At 43.3% G+C, this 24,056-nt stretch overlaps 1 protein-coding gene and 1 long non-coding RNA gene across 8 annotated transcripts in view; one reads left to right on the forward strand and one right to left on the reverse strand.

Moving 5' to 3' along the window:
- The window catches only part of LOC137541406 (uncharacterized), a 1,168,812-nt gene that overhangs the window by 416,027 nt on the left and 728,729 nt on the right, over window positions 1-24,056 (reverse strand). For 2 of the 6 annotated variants that reach the window (XR_011025155.1, XR_011025154.1), the window contains one exon: window positions 22,838-22,951. The exons of the other annotated variants lie outside the window; for them this stretch is intronic. This is a non-coding gene — a long non-coding RNA (uncharacterized lncRNA). Of the gene's footprint in view, window positions 1-22,837; window positions 22,952-24,056 lie in introns of those variants that run through there. 6 annotated transcript variants of the gene reach the window in all.
- The window catches only part of ACE (angiotensin I converting enzyme), a 117,659-nt gene continuing 102,590 nt past the window's right edge, over window positions 8,988-24,056 (forward strand). For both annotated transcript variants that reach the window (XM_068262679.1, XM_068262678.1), the window contains exons 1-4: window positions 8,988-9,157; window positions 13,322-13,545; window positions 16,429-16,573; window positions 23,642-23,740. In XM_068262679.1, the coding sequence (XP_068118780.1) occupies window positions 9,003-9,157; window positions 13,322-13,545; window positions 16,429-16,573; window positions 23,642-23,740 (623 nt within the window). In that variant the 5' untranslated portion in view covers window positions 8,988-9,002. The remainder of the gene's footprint in view (window positions 9,158-13,321; window positions 13,546-16,428; window positions 16,574-23,641; window positions 23,741-24,056) is intronic.

Raw genomic sequence — 24,056 nt, forward strand, 5'->3', positions numbered from 1 at the left:
TATTTCCTGCTTTACTGAAGGAAGCAATCATCAGGCTTAGCCTCAAAAAATCCTCCCTGGACCCAGATGCAATGACCAGCTACAGACCTGTCTCTAATTGAAAAAGCTGTATCTCTGTAGCTCTGATCCATTCAAGTCTGGCTTCAGGAAACACCACAGCACTGAAACTGCCCTCATCCAAATATGCAACCACCTGCTCATGGCAAGAGACAGAGGAGAGTGCTCTATCCTCATACTGCTAGACCTTTCTGCAGCCTTTAATACAGTTGACCATGACACCTTGATAAGCAGGCTACAGGAATACTGCAGCATTGATGGCATAGTTCTTCAGTAGTTCCAATCCTTGAGTGGCAGAACCCAGAAAGTGTCTATGGGGCCCTTCCTGTCCACCTTTGTACCATTTAAGTATGGGGTGCCCTATGGCTCAATCCTCTCTCCCCTGCTTTTCACAATTTACATGTTACCACTTGGAAAACTAATCCAAAAACATGGCCTGACATACCACTGCTATGCCGATGACACCCAACTATATCTTTCCTTCAAGCCTGGTGTGACAGACCTAACTCCAACTATAAACGCCTGCTTAGGCGAACTACAATGGATGAGTGACAACTGGCTGAAACTAAATGCAGACAAAACTGAAGTCCTTCTGATCGGAGGGCAGCGCATGACAACAAAACAGCTTAACTTGCAGTCTTCACCACTGGGAATAGGAGACATGGATCTACACAGCTCTGATCATGTGCGTAGCCTGGGAGTTATAATTGATGGGGATTTAAACTTTAGAACTCACATCTCTGCTGTGGTGAAATCATCCTATTTTCACCTGAAGAACATCACAAAAATTAAGCACCTCATCCCCCCCAGAAGATCTACCAACCTTAGTTCATACCTTCATTACATCCCAACTGGACTACTGCAATGCTCTTTACACTGGCGTTCCAAAAAAGGACTTGTACCGCCTAGAGCTGATACAGAATACTGCTCCCAGACTCAGTGCAGTTTCTAGTCTAAAATGCACCCAGGGCGAGTGTGTAAAAATTGCGCCCCCCCGGAGCAAGGTATGGGTGCCCACAGTATAGGTTAGCCAGGTCTAGTTGCACTCAGTATAGGTCCCCCCCCCAGTATGGGTAGCCAGGAATAGGTACCCCAGTACAGGTAGCCAGCTATAGGTCCCCCCAGTATAGGTAGCCAGGCATAGGTTAGCCAGTATAGTTGCCCCAGTATAGGTTAGCCAGGTAGGTGCCTCCAGTATAGTTGCCCCCAGTATAGGTTATATAGGCAGGTGCCCCCGGTATAAGTTAGATAGGTAGGTGCCCCAGTACAGGTTAGCTAGGTGGGTGCTTCTAATATAGGTAGCCAGAATAGTTGCCCCCAGCATCGGTTAGATAGGTTGGTGCCCCAGTATAGGTTAGTTAGGTAGGTGCCTGCAATATAAGTAGCCAGTATAGTTGCCACCTGTATAGGCTAGGTAGGTAGGTGCCCCAATACAGGTTAGATAAGTGCCCCAGTATAGGTTAGATAGGTAGGTGCCCCCCTCCCCAGTATAGGTTAGATTAGGTAGCTTCCCCCCAGCATAAATTAGATTAGGTAGGTGCCCCCCAGCATAAGTTAGATTAGGTAGGTGCCCCCCAGTATAGGTTTCATAGGTAGGTGCCCCCCAGTATAGGTTTCATAGGTAGGTGCCCCCAGTATAGGTTAGATTAGGCAGCTGTCCCCCAGTATAGGTTAATTAGGTAGGTGCCCCCCAGTATAGGTTAGATTAGGTAGGTGCCCCCCAGTATAGGTTAGATTAGGTAGGTGCCCCCCAGTATAGGTTAGATTAGGTAGGTGCCCCCCAGTATAGGTTAGATTAGGTAGGTGCCCCCCAGTATAGGTTAGATTAGGTAGGTGCCCCCCAGTATAGGTTAGATTAGGTAGGTGCCGCCCAGTATAGGTTAGATTAGGTAGGTGCCGCCCAGTATAGGTTAGATTAGGTAGGTGCCGCCCAGTATAGGTTAGATTAGGTAGGTGCCGCCCAGTATAGGTTAGATTCGGTAGCTGCCCCCCCCCCCAGTATAGGTTAGATAGGTAGCTGCCCCCCAGTATAGGTTAGTTAGGTAGGTCCCCCCCCCCCATAGGGGAGCCGGAGCCGCGGGGAGGGCAGCCCTCCCTCTCCCTCCCTCTACCCGGGCCGCCCTCAGTGCTCCCCCCTCCGATGCACAGTAAATGGCGCAGCAGGAAGCTCTGACCACAACTACTCACCGGCTAAACAGGAAGCAGCATGTGTATCACTCAGCGTCTATACCGATAGGAGATGACAGCGAGTGGAACGCAGGAAGGTGAGTAGTTGTGGTCAGAGCTTCCTGCTGCGCAATTTACTGTGCATCGGAGGGGGGAGCACGGAGGGCGGCCCGGGGAGAGGGAGGGAGAGGTCGGGCTGCCCTCCCCGCGACTCCGGCTCCCCCCTCCATTACAGCGCCCCTGCCAAACAGCGCTCAGGGCGGCGGCACGGGCCGCACGGCCCTAAAACTGCCATGCCCAGACTGTTAACCAACCAACCCCGTCACTGCCACATAACTCCATTCCTACACTCCCTTCACTGGCTACGTATAAAATGGAGGGTCCTATTCAAGATCGACCTCCTGACACTTAAATCACAAAATAATCTGGGCCCGGGATACATGAAAGAAATGTTACAGCTGCGTAGCAATCCCTGCAATCTCAGATTCACAGGTTCTAATAATCTAGCCATATCCAGAGTCCACTTGGAAAATTTTGGTCCAGAGCCTTCTGTCATGCTGCTCCTACGTTTTGGAACTCGTTACCTCAGCAGATCAGGACAGCTCCATCCCTGGACGTGTTTAAATCCAGACTGAAAACCCACCTGTTCAGATTGGCATTTGCAAAAATATAACTTTTGTGAATACTTGATCCTACTACCAACTACTGAATCTGAGAGAGCCTAAGCGCTTTGAGTCCTATGGGAGAAAAGCGCTATAGAAATATTATATTGTACCTGTCACATCATGTCCTATGACTGCTGCTGAAAGGTTAGTAAGATGGCAGTTGTGCAGTTTTATTCCTATGCAAGATCTCAAGCGCAAAATAATTGTTTTCTCTTCACGTAGTCCTCGATTTTATTACAAAAAAAGTTCACTGCAGTAGTTGCGCCCCTGCCAACAAAGTTCCTCTAAGACTAAACAGGCTTGGGTTTCTGCAGAAACATCCAGAGCTAAATTAAAAAAAAAAATACTAATTCCATAAAGCCCCCCCTAAATACAGATGTAGCAAACAGTTCACAGAACTGCTCCCCGCAAAGCTACGGGCAGCCTGACCCCTGTACTACTTCCAGGTCCCAATGACCCGCATGCCCTGGGCCAAATGCGTTCATTAGTACACATGCCCTGGCCTGGCAGTGCGCGTCCTTGATTGCACTCCTGTGGCCGGGTACGCTCTGTGCATGAGCGAGACTTTACGAAGCATGCCTGGCTACAGGCGCACAATCAAGGACGCGCATTGCAGGGCCAGGGCATGCGTACTACTGAACGCATCCGGCCCAGGGCATGCGTACTGCTGCGGGTCATTGTAACCCAGAAGTAGTACAGGGGTCAGGCTGCCCATAGCTATTCACTGGTGAAGTGTTTGCCAACATCACTACCCCTAAATACTGAGATGCATAAGCTTTAAAGGGTTTCTACAAGCTTTGATTGTCCCAGACATGCATTAAAACAGACTGTGGTTTTTTTTCAGCAGGGCATGGTGACCTTGGAATAACCTCTTGAATCAGAGGTCTTGTATGTCATAAATAAGACAGTTTCTGACTTCAGTCAGTCCACTCCAGGTGAATTCCCTTTGACATCCTGATTGCAAACAATCCAGATAGGTGGGCTATGCAGTATTGTGCAGGAAATGTCTTCAATCATGGCTTCTAAGGAATGCAACACATCAGACTAGTCATTTTAGTTTCTGTGCTACAGCAAAGCCAGTAGTCTTATCATCTCATTTTGTATGTCCATATCCAATTCACCCAGAAAAATCTAAGACGTGAGAAACGGGATGGGCCATGGAGGGTGAGAACTTGCCATACGTTTTAATAACGAGCCCTGACCTTTTGAGCCTTGACAAAGTTGTGTAGGCTGTTGTGTGTTTCTACACATGACTTTGATGCTGTCAAAGAGCTGCTGCAACTTCAACAGGAACGTTAAAAGGGCACTTTTACTCCAGAAGACTGGCGCTCACTCTCCCTGCTGGTGCTCTTCCGCCTCCTAAGTGTGTGATAGATAGAGCTGTTCCACTGCTACGCTTTGATGTCACTGGCGCCTGGGCAGATATCAGCTGGGGACAACTATCCTGACACTGCCTGAGGCACATATTGGTGTGATACATCCAGACTCTCTCCACACTGAAGCTGGTCTGGGCATGTAGTACTCTACCGCCAGGCAACTATTAAACAGGTGCAGGGTGAAGCCTGAGATACGCTGTCGATTTTTATTGGCCAATAGTATTAGGGTCAACAGATTTTGAATACTAGGATTGTGTAGGTACACTCTCAAACTACATGTTGGTAGTAAAAATATTCAGCGATTGGCCAATCAAAAATGAAAGTGTGTACCAGGCTTAAGGTCAAGCTCCATAGCCGAGCATGACAACGAACACTAAGCCAATTGCAACATCCACTGACGAGGACTTTAGTTGCACCCATGACTCGGCCAAAGCAGGTCAATTTTAGTGGTGATGCATGTTAATTGAGCATTGCATCAGGGTACAGTGAAGCATAGTCAACGAAAAGTATGCTTCACTTACTAGCAATGCATGCAGTATATTACCATAACGCAACCTGATCTACCTCAACACACATCTCTTAGCGTCTGAGTTGGGCTCCACTATAGCAGCAGGAGGGGTATGCAATGCTGGCAGCAGTTCAAAGGTGAAGAGTAATTGGTAGCAGTATTTGACTAGGGGAAAGGAGGTTTATAGTGACTGTACTTGCTATATACCCCTATTGGTCATCACTGAAAGGGCAGGGGTATTATAAACAGAGGGAAGCTGGTATCAAGGGACCACATGATTTATGAACTGCTTTTACTACAGGCTTGTTTTAGATGCAAATGACATTTCCTAAGCATGCCAGTGTGCCCTGGTTTCTCTTCAGTGTAGAATATAATATTGTCGGGCTCTGGCTGGCAGCAAGAGATGCACTGAAGACTTCTAAACCCTTTAAACGGAATACTGGATTTTTGCATCATTTAACCCTTCGGCTGTTTTCTCTACGTGATTTTGGATACAGATATGCTGCCTATTAAAATCAATAGGCTGCATCCGAATTGCTTTTGGAGGAAAAAAATGCCACCTGAGCAGACCTCATCCAAATTTCCATAGCTGATACAGACACGAATTTGCTATCAGCGCGGGTGCCAGGTCTGTTTTGGAAACTGACTCAACACCCCTGTGTAAAACCCAGCCTTTGTCCCAAGCTGTTCTGCCCCCTTAAGGACAAGAGCACTTTTTACAGGCCTTACCTTGTGACCACTGTCAGAGACAAACAAAAGACCGAGAGCCCAAATGGTGCGGTATTTCAAAGCAAACGAGACAAAATTTAATCAAAAGGATTATACTCACAAACATGGGTTTCCCCTAGGCAACCACTCCATATGCTGGTGCGGAGAATTAGGACCTGACCCCACTCAGGTATAAGATGTCACTCTCTGTAGAAGGAAATTAGGAAGAATCCTTGCCACCACCAAGATTTTTAACCTTAGTATTGTTTTTACTCTTTTTGGCGCCTCTGGTCTTTATCCTAATCACTTGTGACCACTGTGATTGACTCACAGGATCAGGATCAAATGACTATTAGTGAAAAACTGTAAAATGTAAAATACCTGTGCGTGATCTGTATAAAATGTACATTTGTTCCCGAGTAAAATGCACTACAAATTGCTTTTCGCCTATGTTGCTGTCTCTTAAAGTAGGCAGTAATAATCGGATTAGTCCACCTCCTCATGGGGGGTTCTCAGGGTTTTTATACTCAAAAGCACATACTGAATGGCAGTTGCTTGGTTCAAAAGCCAAAATAGCGTGCATGCGGGTAAGGAAGTCGGCCGACATGCTTATATAGATCCTTTACAGGGGGGGTGCTTTAGTTAAGATTCTAATGTACTACTACTTAATGTATTTTATTCTACTTGATTTTCTCTATGTACAATGTTATGTTCCTGCTTATTTTGAAAATCAAAAAAGTAACATTTTTTTACATATTTTTATTAATGGTGGTCCTTTAAGCATCCCTAAATCCATAAACTATTTGATAACTACAAGAGGTCCCAAGAAGGCTACATTTCTAAAACTAAGATTTTTGCTCCTTTAAAGCTAGGCGCACATTATGCAGTTTCATTGTTCAGAAGTTTCATTTGATAAAGAAATTCACAACTAATGAAAATCTATTAAAAAAGGCCCCATGATTAATAATAATTTTCTGGATCACAAACATCGATCGGGAAAGGCTGAAGCTCAGTGGACATAAAATCACATCTCTGCAAAGCTTCTAAATGCTAAATGAATAATATTCAGTAGATGTCACAAGTGTTTTATGTAGTATAAAGGACAATCCGCCCCAAAACACTACCAACCAGATATAAACCGCTTATAAACTTTCAAAAGCATCACCATCTCAGGTTAATATGTTTCCCTTCATTCAAGAAGGGCTAAAACGTCCCACCTCTTCCCAGTTTGGTAAAACTTTTCCTCCCTAGTACTTTCCAGATGTAGATGTTGGTAAGGAAACAGTCTATTAATCCAGACCACACAACAGCCAGTCACTTGCAAAATTTTACATGTAGGTGAGTTAACGGTGGGGTTATCAAATCAGACTATTAAAAAACCAGCGACTAGCAGATTGCCAATAAATTAATTGCTGCATATCAAGTTGTACATTTAGTGTAATGTTTGTATGAAGAAATGGGGTTCCCCAAGGCTCTGCCCTTGGTCCCCTCCTTTTTTTTTTTTTTCCAGTCTACATGCACGGTCTTGGTGTCTTAACTCATTCGGGTTTTAATACCACCTGTATGCAGACGATACACAACTGTACCTCTCGGCCCCAGACCTTAACTCCATCCTCAAACGTGTTCCAGTCTGTTATATGCTCCTTCATATCCTCTTGCTTCTTAAAACTTAATATGAGTAAAACCGAACTAATCATTTTTCCACCTCTCTGCCTGAAGTTACAATAAATGTTAATACTCCCATAACTTCAGTTCCCAAAGCACGGTGCTTGGGGGTAATATTCAACTCCTCTTTTTTTTATTCCTCATGTTCACTCCATAACCAGCTCCTGCCATCTCCAACTCAAAAACCTACCTCGCATCCGACCTTTTCTCACTCAAGACACAACTAAAATGTTAATGCATGCTCTTATAATATCTAGTCTGGGCTACTGCAACCTACTACTTTGTGGATTACCTTCTAACAGACTGGCCCCACTCCAGTCTGTACTGAACTCAGCTGCTCCTCTCATTCATCATTCTTCTCAATCTTCCTCTGCTACCCCTCTCTGTCAAGCTCTTCACTGGCTGCCAATTAACCAGAGCATCCAGTTCAAACTCCTAACCCTAACCTACAAAGCTCTCCACAATCTCTCTCCCTGGTACATATCCTCACTAATTTCCAGATACAAACCCAATCGCTATCTCAGATCTGCACATGATCTTCTGTTTTCCTCCTCTAGAATCACATCCTCACATTCACGTTTACAAACTGTTGCACGCGCTTCACCCCTCCTCTGAAATGCTCTCCAACAACACATCCGTCACTCGCCAACCTTTATTACCTTTAAACGCTCTCTAAAAACTAATTTGTTCTTCCGACAAGCCTGTGTGCTACCTTAGGCCACTTCCCTTTGGCCTAAGACCAAATTGCACTCCACCTAGGTATCCTAATACACAATATCTGTGGTATGTATGTATGTATGTATGTATGTATGTGTATATGTATATATTTATATTTTTCACTGTCAATACCAATTCTGTATATTTTATATTCTGTATTTTGTATCATTTTTGTATTTTGTCACTAATTATGTATCTTGTATATTAGTGTAAACCATTGTATGTATTATGTACCCCATGTTTGTTTCTTTCTTTGTACAGTGCCTCAGAATATGTTGGCGCTTTATAAATCAATAATAATAAATAAGAAATCTACGAATGTGATCTACAATTTACAAAACACCCATCCAGAGAGCTGAAATGCTCCCAGTCAGAAGTGTTGGTGGAATTGTTCATTATTTTTTTTTTTGGGGGGGGGGGGAGGGGAGGGGGGAGGGGGGTGTTTAGCTTGCTAAAACCATCAATTTTTGCTGCGGACTGCTGCTGGTTAAAAAATACATAATAAAATGTTTCATGACAGAGCCCACATTATCATCTAAAGGTACCGAACAAAAGTTTGGGTGAAAGGTCACTATAATTTGAACTTCTGGAGATAATTCATTTTATCTTGAGAGGAAGCAAAAGAAACCTGCCACTAGAATCTCTTATTGTGCAGTTCCATCTTTGTTAAGGTGGCCACACACCATACAATTTTTTTAATATCTGTTCAATTTAAGAATTGCAATCAATTTTTCTGACTGATTGTAACATTTCAAAAATATGACCAATGTACCACACACCTATGTTAAATTTTTTCCTCAATTATGAGAAAAATGATTTCAATTTTGATAAAAATGATTGGAAACTCAGAGAAAATTGCTACGGTGTGTATAGTAATAAATTACCAATCCAACACACACCATACAATCTTTAGTAGAAATTGAAGAGAAATATCTGGCATTCCGGATCGATTTAAATCGAAAAAAACGGGAAATCCGATCGGATTTTTCAGTCGAATGAAAAAAAAGCTTTCGATTTTTTTCAAGATACGATCATTTTTATCGAATTACTGTAAAATCGGATCATTTTATTGTATCGTGTGTGTGGCCACCTTAAGTCTGTACATTTTGTATCTTCTTGCAGAACTGGAATGCCACACACATGTTCGTTGTGTCTGAAGAGTTCTTCACCTCTCTTGGTCTGCTGCCAATGCCACCTGAGTTTTGGGAAAAGTCTATGCTGGAGAAGCCTGCAGATGGGCGTGAGGTGGTATGTCATGCCTCTGCATGGGACTTCTATAACAGGAAAGATTTCCGGTGAGTCGCTGCACATATTGGTGATTACATTTGGCATACGCCTCACTTTAGTCCTAATGAATAGTGACAGGATGTCTGAGGATCATTGCAAAACCTAAACATTTCTGTATGGCAAGAAGTTTACAACTGCAATCTGGTAGGTTGTGAGTAATGCATATTAAAGCACACCTAGACTGAGAGGGATATGGCGGCTGCCATATTTTCTTTTAAATCACGCAGATTGCCTTGCTGTTCTGCTGAGCCTCAGAGTATATACGGTATAACTAATGGAATTATAGACAAATACAAGTCGACCTCTTGTATGTCGACTCCAATTTTCAGCCCTCTTAAGCTGGATTTTTTTTATTGACTCCAGTACAAGTCTACCCAGCAAAGTTAATGGCTGCACTTGGGGCTCAAGAGGGGTTAATGATTGCACTGCATACAGTATTGCAGCCATTAACCCCTCCTGTCCCTTCAAGAGAACCTGAACTGAAAATGAAAAGTCAAAATAACCATACACAGATCATATTTAACACCTGTGTAGTCTACTACTCAATCTTTCTCCTTTCCTGCGTCCTATTTGTCCACTGTGATCAATGGAATTCTCCATCCTCCATTTTAAAAATGGCCATTACCCATAACCGCACACTGTTAAACTGTAACATCACCCACTTGAGCCATAGGGAAACATGGACATTACCTTGCACATTCAGTTGCAACGGACAGCTGCTAATATTTAACTGACAGGAACTGGAATATTTCAGTTCTGAGGAAATATTGTCAGAACTGGAAGGGATCACTAGAGGAAGAAAATAGTGCGCTTTTGAGAGGAACTGATTGTGTTTGGTATGTAATATTCATTTGCAGCTACGTCATGTGTTTATTTAAAAATTTTTACTCGCTTTAGATTCCCTTAAGTGCAGCCAATCCAGGCCCCCAAGTGGTACAATTATTCAGCCCATTGTATGCAGCCCAGTATTTCCCCTCTGCCCTTTCCTTGTTAATTGTTGTGGCCAGGACTTTCAGATCTGTGCTTTCTTGGCATTTTCTTTCCTCAAAGTATCACTTACCACGGAGTAAATTGCTGCACATGGAATGTCACTATTAGTACACACATTACTCAGTGTGCTCAGTGTTGCCCGTGACTCGTGTATAAGTCGACCCCTATGCTTTTATGTAGTGATTCAGACCTACATTTCTAGACTTATACTAGAGTATATACAGTAGATCCTGATCAAGCAGGCAGATCAGATGCTCTGACTGAAGTCTGACTGGATTAGATACATGCTTGTTTCAGGTGTGTGATTCAGACTTTGCTACAGCCTATGGCCACATACACACATCAGACCATAGTCTTTTGAAAATGAAAGATCACAGACCAATTTTACCCCCTTCCATGTAGTATGAGAGCCACACCTACACAGTCTATTCTATGGAGCTGAACTCCCCATCAGAAAAAAATCTTGGCAAGATGCTGCACACACAGATGCTGTACAGACACAAAAGATCAGTATCTGCAAAAGATCTGTTTCTGCCAAAGATCCGTTCCTGCAAATTGCATTCATAGTCTGAGATCTGCAGATCATCATACACACCTTGTTTAACTGACATTCATCTGCAGATCAGACAATCTGCAGGTCTGAAAATCCATCCTGGTGGATCTGATCTGCAGCAGATGAATGTCTGTTAAACAAGGTGTGTATGATGATCTGCAGATATCATAGACTATGAATGCATTTTGCAGATACTGATCTTTTGAATGTCTACAGCACCTTTTGTGTGCAGCATTTTGCAAAGATTTCTGTCTGATGGGGTGTTCAGCTCCATAGAATAGACTGTGTAGGTGTGGCTCTCATACTACATGGAAGAGGGTAAAATTGGTCTGACATCTTTCATTTTCCAAAGACTATGGTCTGATGTGTGTATGAGCCTTAAGATATTAGGACTTGCCAGCATGCAGCTGGTATAGTTTAAAAGGAAATATGGCAGCCTTCATAAGCCCCTCACGTCAGGTTCCCTTCAACTAGGTATCCCTCTCAGTAACAAACTCCACTGCAACGCATTTCACGGGCATACCCGCTTCCTCAGGCAAAATGGAGGATCTGTTTATCCAATTAAAGTAAGCTTGAGACACCTGGTTTACTTTGCTTGGATGAACAGATGCACCACTAATCTTGCCTGAGGAAGCGGCTATGCCCATGAAACGCTTTGCAGTGGAGTTTTTTTTTTTTTAAACAACCTTTTGTTCTAATTTGGTGCCTCTGTTATACACATTCACATAATTATCTACTACTGTTCAACCTGGTGGAGGGGGGTATCCCTGAAATCTTTCCAGCTACAGAGAGTGACTTTTTAACCTGAGCTGGGACAGGGTTGTGATCCCCACCTGTTTGTTCAGTGGTTGCCTTTGTGGTAACCTACACTTGTGAATATTACTCTTACTAGAACACTCTATAACAGGGGTCCCCAAACTTGTTCGGTCAAGGGCCAGGTTAACATACTTCAGACTGCTGGAGGGATGGAGTATACATGAAATGATGTATACTTCATCCCCACACCAACCCTGCATGGAAGAGAACTCCCAGCAGCAGCCATTCATTCACACGATGCCCAAAGAAGTCTTTGAACCCCAGACAGTGAAGCTTACCCAGGTCACATCCTGCCATCCAACTGGACAGCCATGTCACCTGATGTGGAACTGGATTGGAAGCCAGCAAATGACTGCTTTCTGGCTTCTGTGTCGAAGGGTGGTGTAAGCAGTACTATTCTATGTGGGCCACCAATATTTAAAGATGCAGTTAGTCACAGTTATAAGTAATACATTTTGTTTGGGGTGGTGGGGGGCAGTGAAAAAGCCTCAGGGGGCCGCATTCGGCCCGCGGGGCTTAGTTTGAGGACCACTGCTCTATAATGTTCCTTACTATAACATACTACACCTTCTTGGGCTCTCTGTCTCCTCTCACTTTATTTTGTCTTATACATTTCAAGGTTTTCCAAAATGTATTCTACTTCAATTATGTACAACAAAGTTGCACAGTTCTACCTGTGCCAGCTGTGTGTGTTCATTGTTGCTTAGATGTTGTGCAATTTTGTGCAATGGCAACGCAGCCATGCATTTTTAGTGCACAGCAGATGCATTGCCATTCCATTTAAAGAGAGCCCGAGGTGGGGTTCGGACAATGCAATCCACGTACAGAGGCTGGGTCTGCCTATACTGCCCAGCCTCTGTTGCTATTTCAATCCCCCCTAAGTTTCCCCCTGCGCTCTGCTATCCCCCATAAATCACAGCCGCGCTGTGCGGGCTGTGTTTACATCTGTAGTGTCAGTCTGTGTGCTCCCCCCGCCTCCTGCATAGCTCCGGTCCCCACCCGCATCCTTTTCCTCCAATCAGCGGGGAGGGAAGGGACGCGGGCGGGGACCGGAGCTATGCAGGAGGCGGGGAGCGGCAGACTGACAGTACAGAGGTAAACACAGCCCGCACAGCGCGGCTGTGATTTTATGGGGGCTAGCAGAGCGCAGGGGGAAGTTAGGGGGGATTGAAATAGCAACAGAGGCTGGGCAGTATAGGCAGACCCAGCCTCTGTATGTGGATTGCATTGTCAGAATCCCACTTCGGGTTCTCTTTAAAAAGGCATAGTATCGGGCAGCTGACAAGCGGTGAAGTCACCGCCTCTAAGCTGCTCTCCTGCACTGGCCGGGTGTTTTTAGTGCCTGGTAATGTCGCTGTACAGGTGGCCACCTCCTCCTACCCCCCCCCCCCCCTCCCCGATTCAGATCTGGGCGCACTCGACCTGTCGCAGTTCTCTGCCGCCCAGTACAGTGCAACCACTGCCATTCATCTGCATTTAAATTGCAACCGAATAGCACTGGCGGGCGGCAGAAAGGAGGATAAACTGCTTGACAAATGCACAGTTCAGCCGTCTGTCTGAAAGGAGCCGAACAGTGAAAATCCTGATGCGGCGCATTTAGTATGAAATTAGCCTTCTGTGAAACTTTTAACATGGCCTACTTCTGAGGCCTGGTCCACACTGGCTGTGTTTGTTGTTTTTAAAGCACTGCATACAACATTTCTGCTGCAATTCTCATTCAATTAAATTAGAATTGCGAACGAAAATGCAGCAAAATCAATTTTTAGTCTGTACCTACCCTAAATTGTGACCTAATCCCTTCTAATATCGACAGGATCAAGCAGTGCACCACGGTGACCATGGAACAGCTGTTCACAGTTCACCATGAGATGGGACATGTGGAGTATTACCTGCAATATAAAGACCAGCCGGTCACATTCCGGAGAGGAGCTAATCCAGGATTCCATGAGGCTATCGGAGATGTCCTGTCCCTATCTGTTTCTACACCAGCCCATCTGCAAAAAATTGGACTGCTAAATAACGTTACAGATGATCAACGTATGTTTTGTTTTAACTGGTTTGGGAATTTCTAACTTCTTTAGCTGTAGTGTGGGGTAGAGAAGGGTCAGTTTTCAGTTGAAGCATAACTTCCTATTCCCATTTACTGCGCCCTTACTGCATTCCATATCCTTCACATACAGAACGCTTGATGTGGATGGTGCACCAAATCCTGCCAAGAATTGTAGGGTCAGATGTGTAAGTGAGGAGAGGGATAGTTTGAATAATGGTAATCCTTATAGCACACATGGGCGATCTTTACCAATGCTGCACCAGTAAAGGGCTAATGCAGTGACTGGAGGAGGACCCTGTGTGGGCCCTTCAGGCCCAGGAGTGGTCACAACCTCTATTTCCCATATTGCTTCACCACAACAAATATATCTTTTTGCTTTGGGCTGCACTTGGTGGGAGGAGTGGCGGAAGGCTGACTCTATACATGCGACTTGGCTTAAAGGGACTCCGAGCAGTGCAGAAACTATGGAAAGATGCATATCATTCTAAAGCTCTCTTTCTCCTCTTTCCAATGATATATAAACCGCCGCCCTACGCCTTTTAGTTTTCGCTATTTTCGCGGCCGCGATTTCAATCGCAAAAATAGAGAAAACTAAGGGCTCTTTTCCACTATGAAATGCGATTGCTATTGCGATCGCGATTCCGATCGCAATCGCGTTTCAATTTCCACCATGCGATTGCGATTGAGCTACTATACTCATTATAGTCCAGCTCAATCGCATACAAAACGCGGCAGGACGACGATTGCGCTTTGACCAAAATCGCATCGCAATCGGATCGCACTAATGGAAATTGCTGCTGCAGTTTCCATTAGTTTAATGTACCTTGCGATTTGCGATCAGAAGCAAATCGCAAATCGCAGGCTAGTGGAAAAAGGCCCTAAAAGGCGTAGGGTGACGATTTAGGTGTTGCCAGAAAGAGGAGAAAGAAAGCTTTAAAATGATATCCATCTTTCCATAGTTACTTGTATTACACAGGGCGACTTTTTCCTAAAGTCAGCAGCTTCATTCTGCTGAATGGAGCTGCTGACACTGGGGAAAGTGTCGCCCTGTGTAATACAAGTAACTATGGAAAGAAGGATATCATTTTAAAGCTCTTTCTCCTCTTTCTGGTGACACCTAAATCATCGCCCTACGCCTTTTAGTTTTTTCTATTTTTGTGATTGAAATCGCGGCCGCGGCAATTTCAATCGCGAAAATAGCGAAAACTAAAAGGCGTTGGGCGGCGGTTTATATATCATTAGAAAGAGGAGAAAGAGAGCTTTAAAATGATATGCATCTTTCCATAGTTTCTGCACTGCTCGGAGTCCCTTTAATAATAATTTTTGTCCTGCAGTAAAAGATACTATACTGAAACTATAGTAGCACAGCTGTGCATGCCATCAGAAGTGCTTAGGTGTAAACATAACATCTAAGTTTACTATTTGTAATTGAGTGACAACAACCGTGCTAACTAGGAGCTCTATACACCCCACACACGGCCGCAGTCTCCTTTTCTAAAATGCAGCAAGGTCGTATGCAGAAGATTAACTTCACTCAGGTGAAAAAACAAACCATATCTTTAAATTTTCCACCAACACTTTGAGATAAAACACACAAAAAACAGGATTCTCTTGAACCCCGGGGTTCCTTGAGGACATTGCAGGGGTTACCTGGCATTTCTCCGTCCGGTGAAACTGGCCTCAGCTGGTGGGGTGAAAAAGTACCTGATTGGCCCCTCTATTACAAGAAGGGTTAAACTGGGGATCACTAAGGAGCACCATAAAAAAAAGTAAGATAGTGCAGCCGTATAATAAAGGGCCCTTTTATAGGGGTACACTATAATTGTGGGAACTATAAAAAGAAACACGGACATGGGCTACTAGAATAGGGAGACCTACAGAGGAGGGACATAGAATGGGGGCAAAACAAGGAGGCTATTACAGGTTATAACGTTTTTAGCCACACATTATTTTAAAGACTATGCCACCTGCAAAATAAATACCCACTTATGCCACTAACACAGGGGTTCCCTAACATCTAAAAAATTATTTGAAGAGTTTCTCTGGGATGAAAAGGTTAAGAAAGACTGTGTTAGATGGTCCTGGCTAAGGCCGCCTTGGTTGGGGACTACCTTTGCCAAAAATCTAGCTGGTGTATGACTGCCCCCAATCCTCAGCCAAACTGATTGATTTCCCTCTTTAACCCTCTGCTCTGCCACACGCTACGCATCATCCCTCCTACGTCTGCCATAGCAACACAATGTTGCTACCCTGAAGGCTAAAGACATTTTTGTACAGCATTGCGCACTGAACTGTCACCTGAGGGTCCGAGTCCCATGGGCAACAGCGTGTGTGTGTGTATATGCATATGCACAGGGGCGTAAAAATGGACCCTGCAAGGGATGCAGCTGCAGGGGGGCCCTGTCCTTAGAGACTGGTTGCAAGGAGAGAAAAAAAACCTTCTGCTCTCTGCACAACTGTTCTAATAACTGCATCTGCTCAGCCACTGATAAGGAATCCTACAAAGTTTTGCAGACAAAGATTTGTAGACAGTCCCTATTCAGTGTTCAGCAGGGTCTTGTGTACAAGGCTTCTGTACCCCCAGCCTTTCTACCCCTCCCCAAGTGCCCTGTCCTGTAGTGATGCTTAAGGAGTCTGGGCACAGAAAGAAAGCGCTTTGTGCTCTCTGCACAATTGTTTTAATGACTGATGGGGTTTGGCAGGGGGGGGCCCTATCCAAAGTTTTGCAGGGGGGCCCAGTGATTTCTAGTTACGCCCCTGCATATCTACTACTAGTGTTTTAGGTATAAATCTCACCACTACCCACATTTCTAAAAGTTGTTAATTTGCATGTTTTGGATTTGGTGAGCTCAGTTGTTTTGTTTTCCCAGAGAGTGACATCAATTACCTCCTTAAGATGGCCTTGGAGAAGATTGCTTTCCTGCCTTTTGGCTACTTGATTGACCAATGGAGGTGGAATGTTTTCAACGGGCGGACCCCTTCCACCCGATACAACTATGACTGGTGGAATCTCAGGTAAAACAGCGAAACTTGGGGGCTTTTTAACTCTTTCTGATCTGTTACCAATTATTCGATACAACGCTTTTCCATCATGTATACCAGATGACCACAGTGGATTTATCGGTTACATTCTCTAGGTTATGCTGCTCCAAAGAACCGGAGTCCTCAAGTTATCTGCATATAGGCATAACCTTGTTTAGTGTCTGTTGTGGATATTACCTCTTCTGCTAATTCTTTTTTTTACAAAAGCCAGTGCACAGCTTTCCCTATAATGCATCAGAAGAGACCATCATCCAAACAATCATGTCATTTCTCCCTCATAACATTTCCATAACCTTGACAGATTTTCAGTACTCCCTTTAGCACTCTGTATTTCATCCAACAGCTTTACTACATTAAAGGTCCTTGCTAATGGTATACTTTTCAGTGAAGAATTGTCTAAGCGATCAGATAAATGAGTCCAGAAATAAAATGTCATACATTGATTATTTCACCCTCAATGAAGCAATCACTACTTCCTATCCATCACAACCAATTGTAAAAAAATTTTTTTCCAGTAGACTAAATTGAATGATCACCATTAGAAGCGTTCAGTCTATTAGGGACAACAAGGTTTTTCTGCCAAACTTACCGCATTATCTGATCGCACTGAGAAGTCTTCCATGAAAATTGTATCATTAATGGGCACCGTTAGAAGCCCGACTTGAACCACCCGGATTTTTCATTGCTAGTTAATCCGAATTGAGAACTGTCATCATTTAAACAATTTAAATGTTTCAAGCAACTTTTCAATAGAAGTTCCCTTTGGAAAATGTGGCTCAAGAGATCCCTCCAGCAAGCAAGAAGCGGGCAGCATGGCGGGTGTTCCCATCTAGAGAGTAGCTCTCACTTTCTAGCCACTCCCACTGCTGCTGCAAGATTTATATTTTGTGGACATTGCTGCAACTCAGATCGTTCTTGTATGACTTTACTGTAGCTGCTGTGCCGGCCAGAGTCAATTTCTCAGCAAAGAGGGAGAGGTTAATTGATTTGTGCTTATATAAAGATTGCCTACTGACTCCTCCCCTTTCTTCTTTGCCTACTTCATGCGAGGGAGGTGATAGGATGTGAGAGGAGTGGGCACAGCTTTTTCCTCAGTAAAACTGCTCATCCTAACCGGGAAATCAGGACTCGGCTAGCAAAATATTTGTACTGCAAAATGTACAAGTATGCAATACTCACAGCAATGTGTATTGCTAATTAAAGCAAATTACTAACAATCTAACGATCTGGTTAGACTTCAGTCAGAACATTTGATCAGAATGCTTGTTCAGGGTCTAGGGCTAAAAATACAGGTCATTCTCAAAAAATTAGCATATTGTGATAAAGTTCATCATTTTCTGTAATGTACTGATAAACATTAGACTTTCATATATTTTAGTCATTACACACAACTGAAGTAGTTCAAGCCTTTTATGGTTTTAATATTGATATTCAGTTGTGTGTAATGACTCTAAAATATATGAAAGTCTAATGTTTATCAGTACATTACAGAAAATAATGAACTTTATCACAATATGCTAATTTTTTGAGAATGACCTGTATTAGAGGCAGAGCATCAGCCGTACCGCCAGGAAATTTGCATTGTTTAACCACTTAACGACGAGCTAACGCACATAGGCGTCAGCAGGTCTTAGAGGCAGAGCATCAGCCGTACCGCCAGGAAATTTGCATTGTTTAACCACTTAACGACCAGCTAACGCCCATAGGCGTCAGCAGGTCTTAAGTGGGTTACCATGGAAACGGCCGCTCGATCGAGCGGCCTTTCCATGTCAGTTCACGGAGGGTGTCTCCAAGAACAGCTGGAGAGCCGCCGATCGTGGCTCGCCGGCAAAATGTAAACACGCGGGGAAGAAATCCCCGCTGTTTACATCATACGGCGCTGTAAGGCAGATCGGCGATCCCCAGCCTCTGATTGGCCGGGGATCGCCGGCATATGATAGGCTGAAGCCTCTCCTACAATGCGCAGGACGGATATCCGTCCTGCGCCGCTCACAGGGGGAGGGAGAGGGACAGAGCGCTGAAAATGCTGCGGAGGGGGGCTTTGAAGAGCCCCCCCCGCAAAGCGCAGCAAGCCGGTGGCGATCAGACCCCCCCAGGAGGACATCCCCCTAGTGGGGAAAAAAGGGGGTAAGTCTGATCGCCCTGGCTCTATCCTGATCTGTGCTGCGGGCTGGAGAGTCCACGCAGCACAGATCAGGCAAACCACCCCTGGTCCTTAAGTGGTTAAAGGGAAAAAATTCAGCCTCCATATCTTACTTCAGTTTCCCTTTAAAGTGGTTCCGAGATGAACTTTTACTCATTGCATAATTGTGTTCCTTTCCTATTGTTTATAGGGCATTCCTCAAGCCAAATACTTTTTTTGTTTTTGTTTTAATACTCTAATTCCCTATAAACTAAAGCCACGCCCACAGTTTTTCAGAGAGCCAAGGCATTTTCAGACATTAGCAAGGACTCATGGGAGCTGTCTGGGCAGGAGGAGGGGGAGTTATTACTAACCAGAGATTTCAGAGGCAGAGGGGAGGAGGAGGGGGATTAGGTTTTTTTTCACGGAAGATGCAGATAAGATTGCCTTTTTGTAATGTTTCAAACATGGCTGCTGTCAATGTATCACAGGAAGAAATAATCATATTCTATTGAAGATGTTTGCAGCTAGATTTGCTGTGTAAACTATCTAAACTTTAGATAAGATATATAGACAAGTTACTTGTTATAAATAGTTTTTCATCTTGGATCCGCTTTAAATTCAAATTCCCCTTCTGCTCCAAAAAATTAGCTTCACCATAAAAGGGTTAATAGACTGTTTAACTGTGCTCTAGTGCAGGGGTGGGCAAACTACAGACCGTGCCCAGCCTGTTTCAATATTTCATCTGGCCGGCCGATGCAGGGCTGGCTTCAGTGCCCCCACTAAGTGAACTAGCGTTGCGGCGTCCAATGGCTGCAGCTCACCAGTTCCATAGGTTGGCTGAAATAGTCTGGCAAAAGGGCTATAGAATATGGTGTCCATTTACATGTAGCCCTACTCTACCTGTCAGCATAGCCTGTGAGATTTACATTTGGAGCAGCATTGAAGGGCATTGTAATCTGTCAGGTGCCACCAGCCCACCACTGATACCAGGGTTATTAGGGGGCAGTAACTGGGGAAACAGAAAACATTAAAGTGGAACTCTGCCTAATATATTTTCATGCGGAAAATGTGTGGTGTGTTTTGTTTTTTGTTTTTTTTTTGGGGGGGGGGGGGGGGAGCTGGCTCTCCTTTTTTTTTATCTGAATTTTGGGAGGAAAACTCTGCCAGATTATGTTTATATTGGGGGAAACTCTGCCATGCTTGAAATGGGGGTTGAACTGAAACTAGAGGCACATTCGGCTTCCAAGATTTTGAGGTGGAGAAGCAAGTCTGCTACCTACACTGCACCTACACCGTAATCAAACTTAGGGCCCTTTTCCACCTGCAATCGCTAGCGTTCACGCTGAACGCTAGCGATTGCTGAATCGCAAAACCGGCGATTCCCCCGACGTTTGCGGCCGCGATTTTGCTATGCTATGCACTGCATAGCAAAATCGCGGCAATTATCGCTCCGCCGCGCGTTCGCGTTCCCGACAAAAGCGAATCGCGGTAGTGGAAATGACCTACCGCGATTCCTATGTTAAAAAGCAAACCGTAGCGATTGTAAAATCGCTAGCGGTTTGCGGTTTTGCGATTCAGCCAGCGCAAACGCGCTGGTGGAAAAGGGCCCTCAGGATTGCTGTCTGCCCCATGAGTCAAATTTGTCTATCCCGGTTCTAGAGGCTTTCATGAACTTTCAAATTTTTCTTTGATCTTGTATTGCACGATATAAGGCAAACACACAGCAGAGGGTGTCTATGTGTGAAGTTAAAGAAAGCTAATTTTCCTTACTAAAGAGCTTTAATGTATGACTTGCATGGAGCATACCAATGCAGTGGCAGCTCTCAGCACAGCTGTAGTGTGGTTTGAACTAGTGATTTTTACAGATTACATTTTTTAAAGAAAAGGCAGGTAGGATAATTGTATGGGCAGTAGAGCAAATAAATTAGCATTGTATTGTATGTTATGCCATACTACTGTTCCACATTTAGGGTCTATTTCCCTCTGCTGACATTTCCCCCTCATTAAAATCTGTTATCATACTTGTGGAGTCCTAACAAATATGTCTCTCTTCTGTTCTCATCCAAACTGAATGAACAACATACTTAGAGCCAGTTAACTACGTATGTACTAGTATACTCTTCCATCAACCTCAGTCTGGTTTACATTTTAACTACACTCCTCATGGTGACCACACAGTATACAATAACTCAATTGTATGGCAACCCAATAAAAACGATTGGTTGTACAGAAAAATCTAAAGGGTTTTTTCTTTTTTGCTGATCAATTTTTATTAACTTTTATTAAAAATGGTGTAGGATACAGTTTAGCTTGTCGAATTCCCCCTAATCTGTACAAAATATATCTAAAAACTTTAAAATTGCTCGGGAGGCGGTGGTAGACTCATCTCCCCGAAGCAGACATGATACTGTTGGTTTTAGTACAAACAAATGTATTTATATACTCCAACATACAGTGCAACGCGTTTTGCGGGTATATTCCCGCTTCTTCAGGCAATAACGAACAGGGGTACAGTCTAAGGTCCGAGGCGCTTATCGTGACCTTAAGACTGCACTGTGTGTACTCATGTTCGTTAAGAAGCGGGTATGTTGGAGTATTTTAAATACATTTTTGTTTGTACTAAAACCATCAGTATCATGTATGCTTCGGGGAGATGAGTCCACCGCCGCCTACCAAGGAATTTTAAAGTTTAGATGCATTTTATTCTTTTGGCATCTCTGTTCTCCTTACAATACCAGCATCCACCCCTGGTGGAGGGGTTGAATTCCCTTTCTTCTCCTAATCTACAGAGAGCGACATCTTAATCCTGAGTGAGGACAGGTCTCATCTCCTCACCTGCCTACACAATGGTTGCCTAATTGGTAACCCTGACTTGTAAGTATATCTATCATATACTTTTTCCATTTACCCATCACCCAACTTACTACACTATATTGGGCTCTCGGTGTCCCTTCTTTTTCTCCCCCTAATCTGTCTATTCACCAGTTGTAATTTGATCTATCCCCTGTGCCAGCTGACTGCCATGGCAGATAAGCCAGATAAGCTAATTTGAAAGCACATGTTGTTAATGGAAGGTGTAATGGTTAAGGGCTCTGCCTCTGACATGGGAGACCAGGGTTCGAATCTCGGCTCTGCTTGTTCAGTAAGCCAGCACTAATTCAGTAGGAGACCTTAGGCAAGTCTCCCTAACACCGCTACTGCCTATAGAGCGCGCCCTAGTGGCTGCAGCTCTGGCGCTTTCAGTCCACCAGGAGAAAAGCGTGATATAAATGTTATTTGTCTTGTCTTAATAGGTCTGCTTCCATGAAAGCAGGAAGCAGAAAAACTGCAGATTTATTGTAGGATTTGTAACAGCTGTAAAGAAGTTTTTTTTTCTTTAAAGGTTATTATGCTGTTGTGTATGTTTTAGAGCAGAGAGGAAGTTCTAAGATCAAATCGCATTTAAAACTGATTTTCCATTCTCAGTGTTGAAATATCTTTAGCTTTTGACACTGTCATTTGTTCTTTACTACTTCATATTTTCTCCAAGACTAAAGATTGCCGCACATGTTAAAAAAAAAAAGTTTAATTTTTAATTTGACCAGTCCAATGCTTCAGTTGATCAGAAGTTTTGAATTGTTTAACACGTGTGTTGCCACAATTTCAGGGAAAAAAGATTGTAAATGTCCAAAAAGTTGTTTGGTTAAAAACCCCTCCTGCATGACAACCTTTCACTAAATAATCCACTTCTGACCATTTTACCTTTTCCTAGAACTAGGTTTTCCTCTGACATTTTTCACTATTTTCCATCTCTGTACATCTATCAATATCTCAATTTCTCATGCCATCTTGATGTGCTGTTTGGCATAAGAATTACCACTGAACACCACATTTGCTGCGTACAACTGCATTTACCACACTTTCTTTTGCTTCAAACATTTAATATAGAAAATGAGGGGTGCTGCTGCCAATGTACAATACCAATTGTGTATGAATCACATAGATTCTATACTCAGATCATAGAATTTTTCTTCCTGCTGGTACCATATCGCCACACCTAAGGGAAGGAGAACGTTATACAAGAAAAAAGGAGGGCTGGATATATAGAATGTATCTTAAATCAATAACCTTTATTGAACATAATAATAAAAAATCACATGTATAGGAGCGTTAGAATCATTACTAGCAAACAACCACTCACACTTTGAGAGCTAGCTGTTGTCCTCTTCAAAAATATTAACGATCCACTGCAAAAAACAAACAAAAACAAACACCTAAAATGTCACTAAAATAAGTCCTATATTTCGGTCTCAAATAGCTCCGAAAATCACATAAACTATTCATTACTACCACCTCCGTCCATTATTTACTTTTATTTAAAAAAAAAAAAAATCATATTTATATTCTTTTCAAACTACATAACCTAAACTTTCCTTTTTATTTATATTTTTTCATTCTTTTTATTATATACATATACACACACGCTTTCTTAATTCCATCTTTTTTTTAGTTTGATATGTACTAAATTTATTCTGGTTTAAAGATTTGGTAAAGGTGGTCTGAATTTTCCAGCACTCCCAATCTCCGATTCAAGAGAAACTTGGAAATTCAATAAGACTACTCGATCCACAACAAAAAGAACGTTCGATATTTATTTTTTTTTTATTCTTTTTTTCAGTATAACTGATCGTTTTTATAGAATTGGGGTGAGATTGAATAGAAAATTTGTGTGAATATGTATATATATTCATGTATTGCCACTGTGTTGAGATCGTTTGACCTTGGCCATGTTGGCATGTTACTGATCCACCACTGGCTGATTGCTTGTCTGCCACATCAAGCAGGTTGCAAAAGCCCATAGAAGCACTACTGCTGAGAATAATTGGCCTACTGAAATTGCGCTTTTTTTTTTTATAAAATGTGTAATTGTTTTTCAGGACTAAATATCAGGGAATTTGCCCACCCGTTCAGAGAGATGATAATCAGTTTGATCCTGGTGCAAAATATCACATTCCAGGCAACACCCCATATATCAGGTAAGACAATGCTCACAGAATAGACATTTTGTCACAAACCCCACAGGTCATGCACACGTGATCACTGTTTGCAGTAGGATATAACGAAACAGGACACAGACACAGGTGAAGTGCAGCCACACAGTGTATATACAAGGATATTTGTATGTACAGATATATTCAGTATGTACACTAGATAAAAACCAAACGCACACTACACAGGTCTTGTATATACACTATATGTATACCAGAGCGCAGTACCAGATCACAAGCCAGAGTCCAGGTCAGGGGCTGCTAATAATCAGAAATCAAGGAAACCGAGAACAGGAAAGAAAAT

This window comes from Hyperolius riggenbachi, chromosome 12 (assembly GCF_040937935.1).
Source record: "Hyperolius riggenbachi isolate aHypRig1 chromosome 12, aHypRig1.pri, whole genome shotgun sequence".
Lineage (NCBI taxonomy): Eukaryota > Metazoa > Chordata > Amphibia > Anura > Hyperoliidae > Hyperolius > Hyperolius riggenbachi.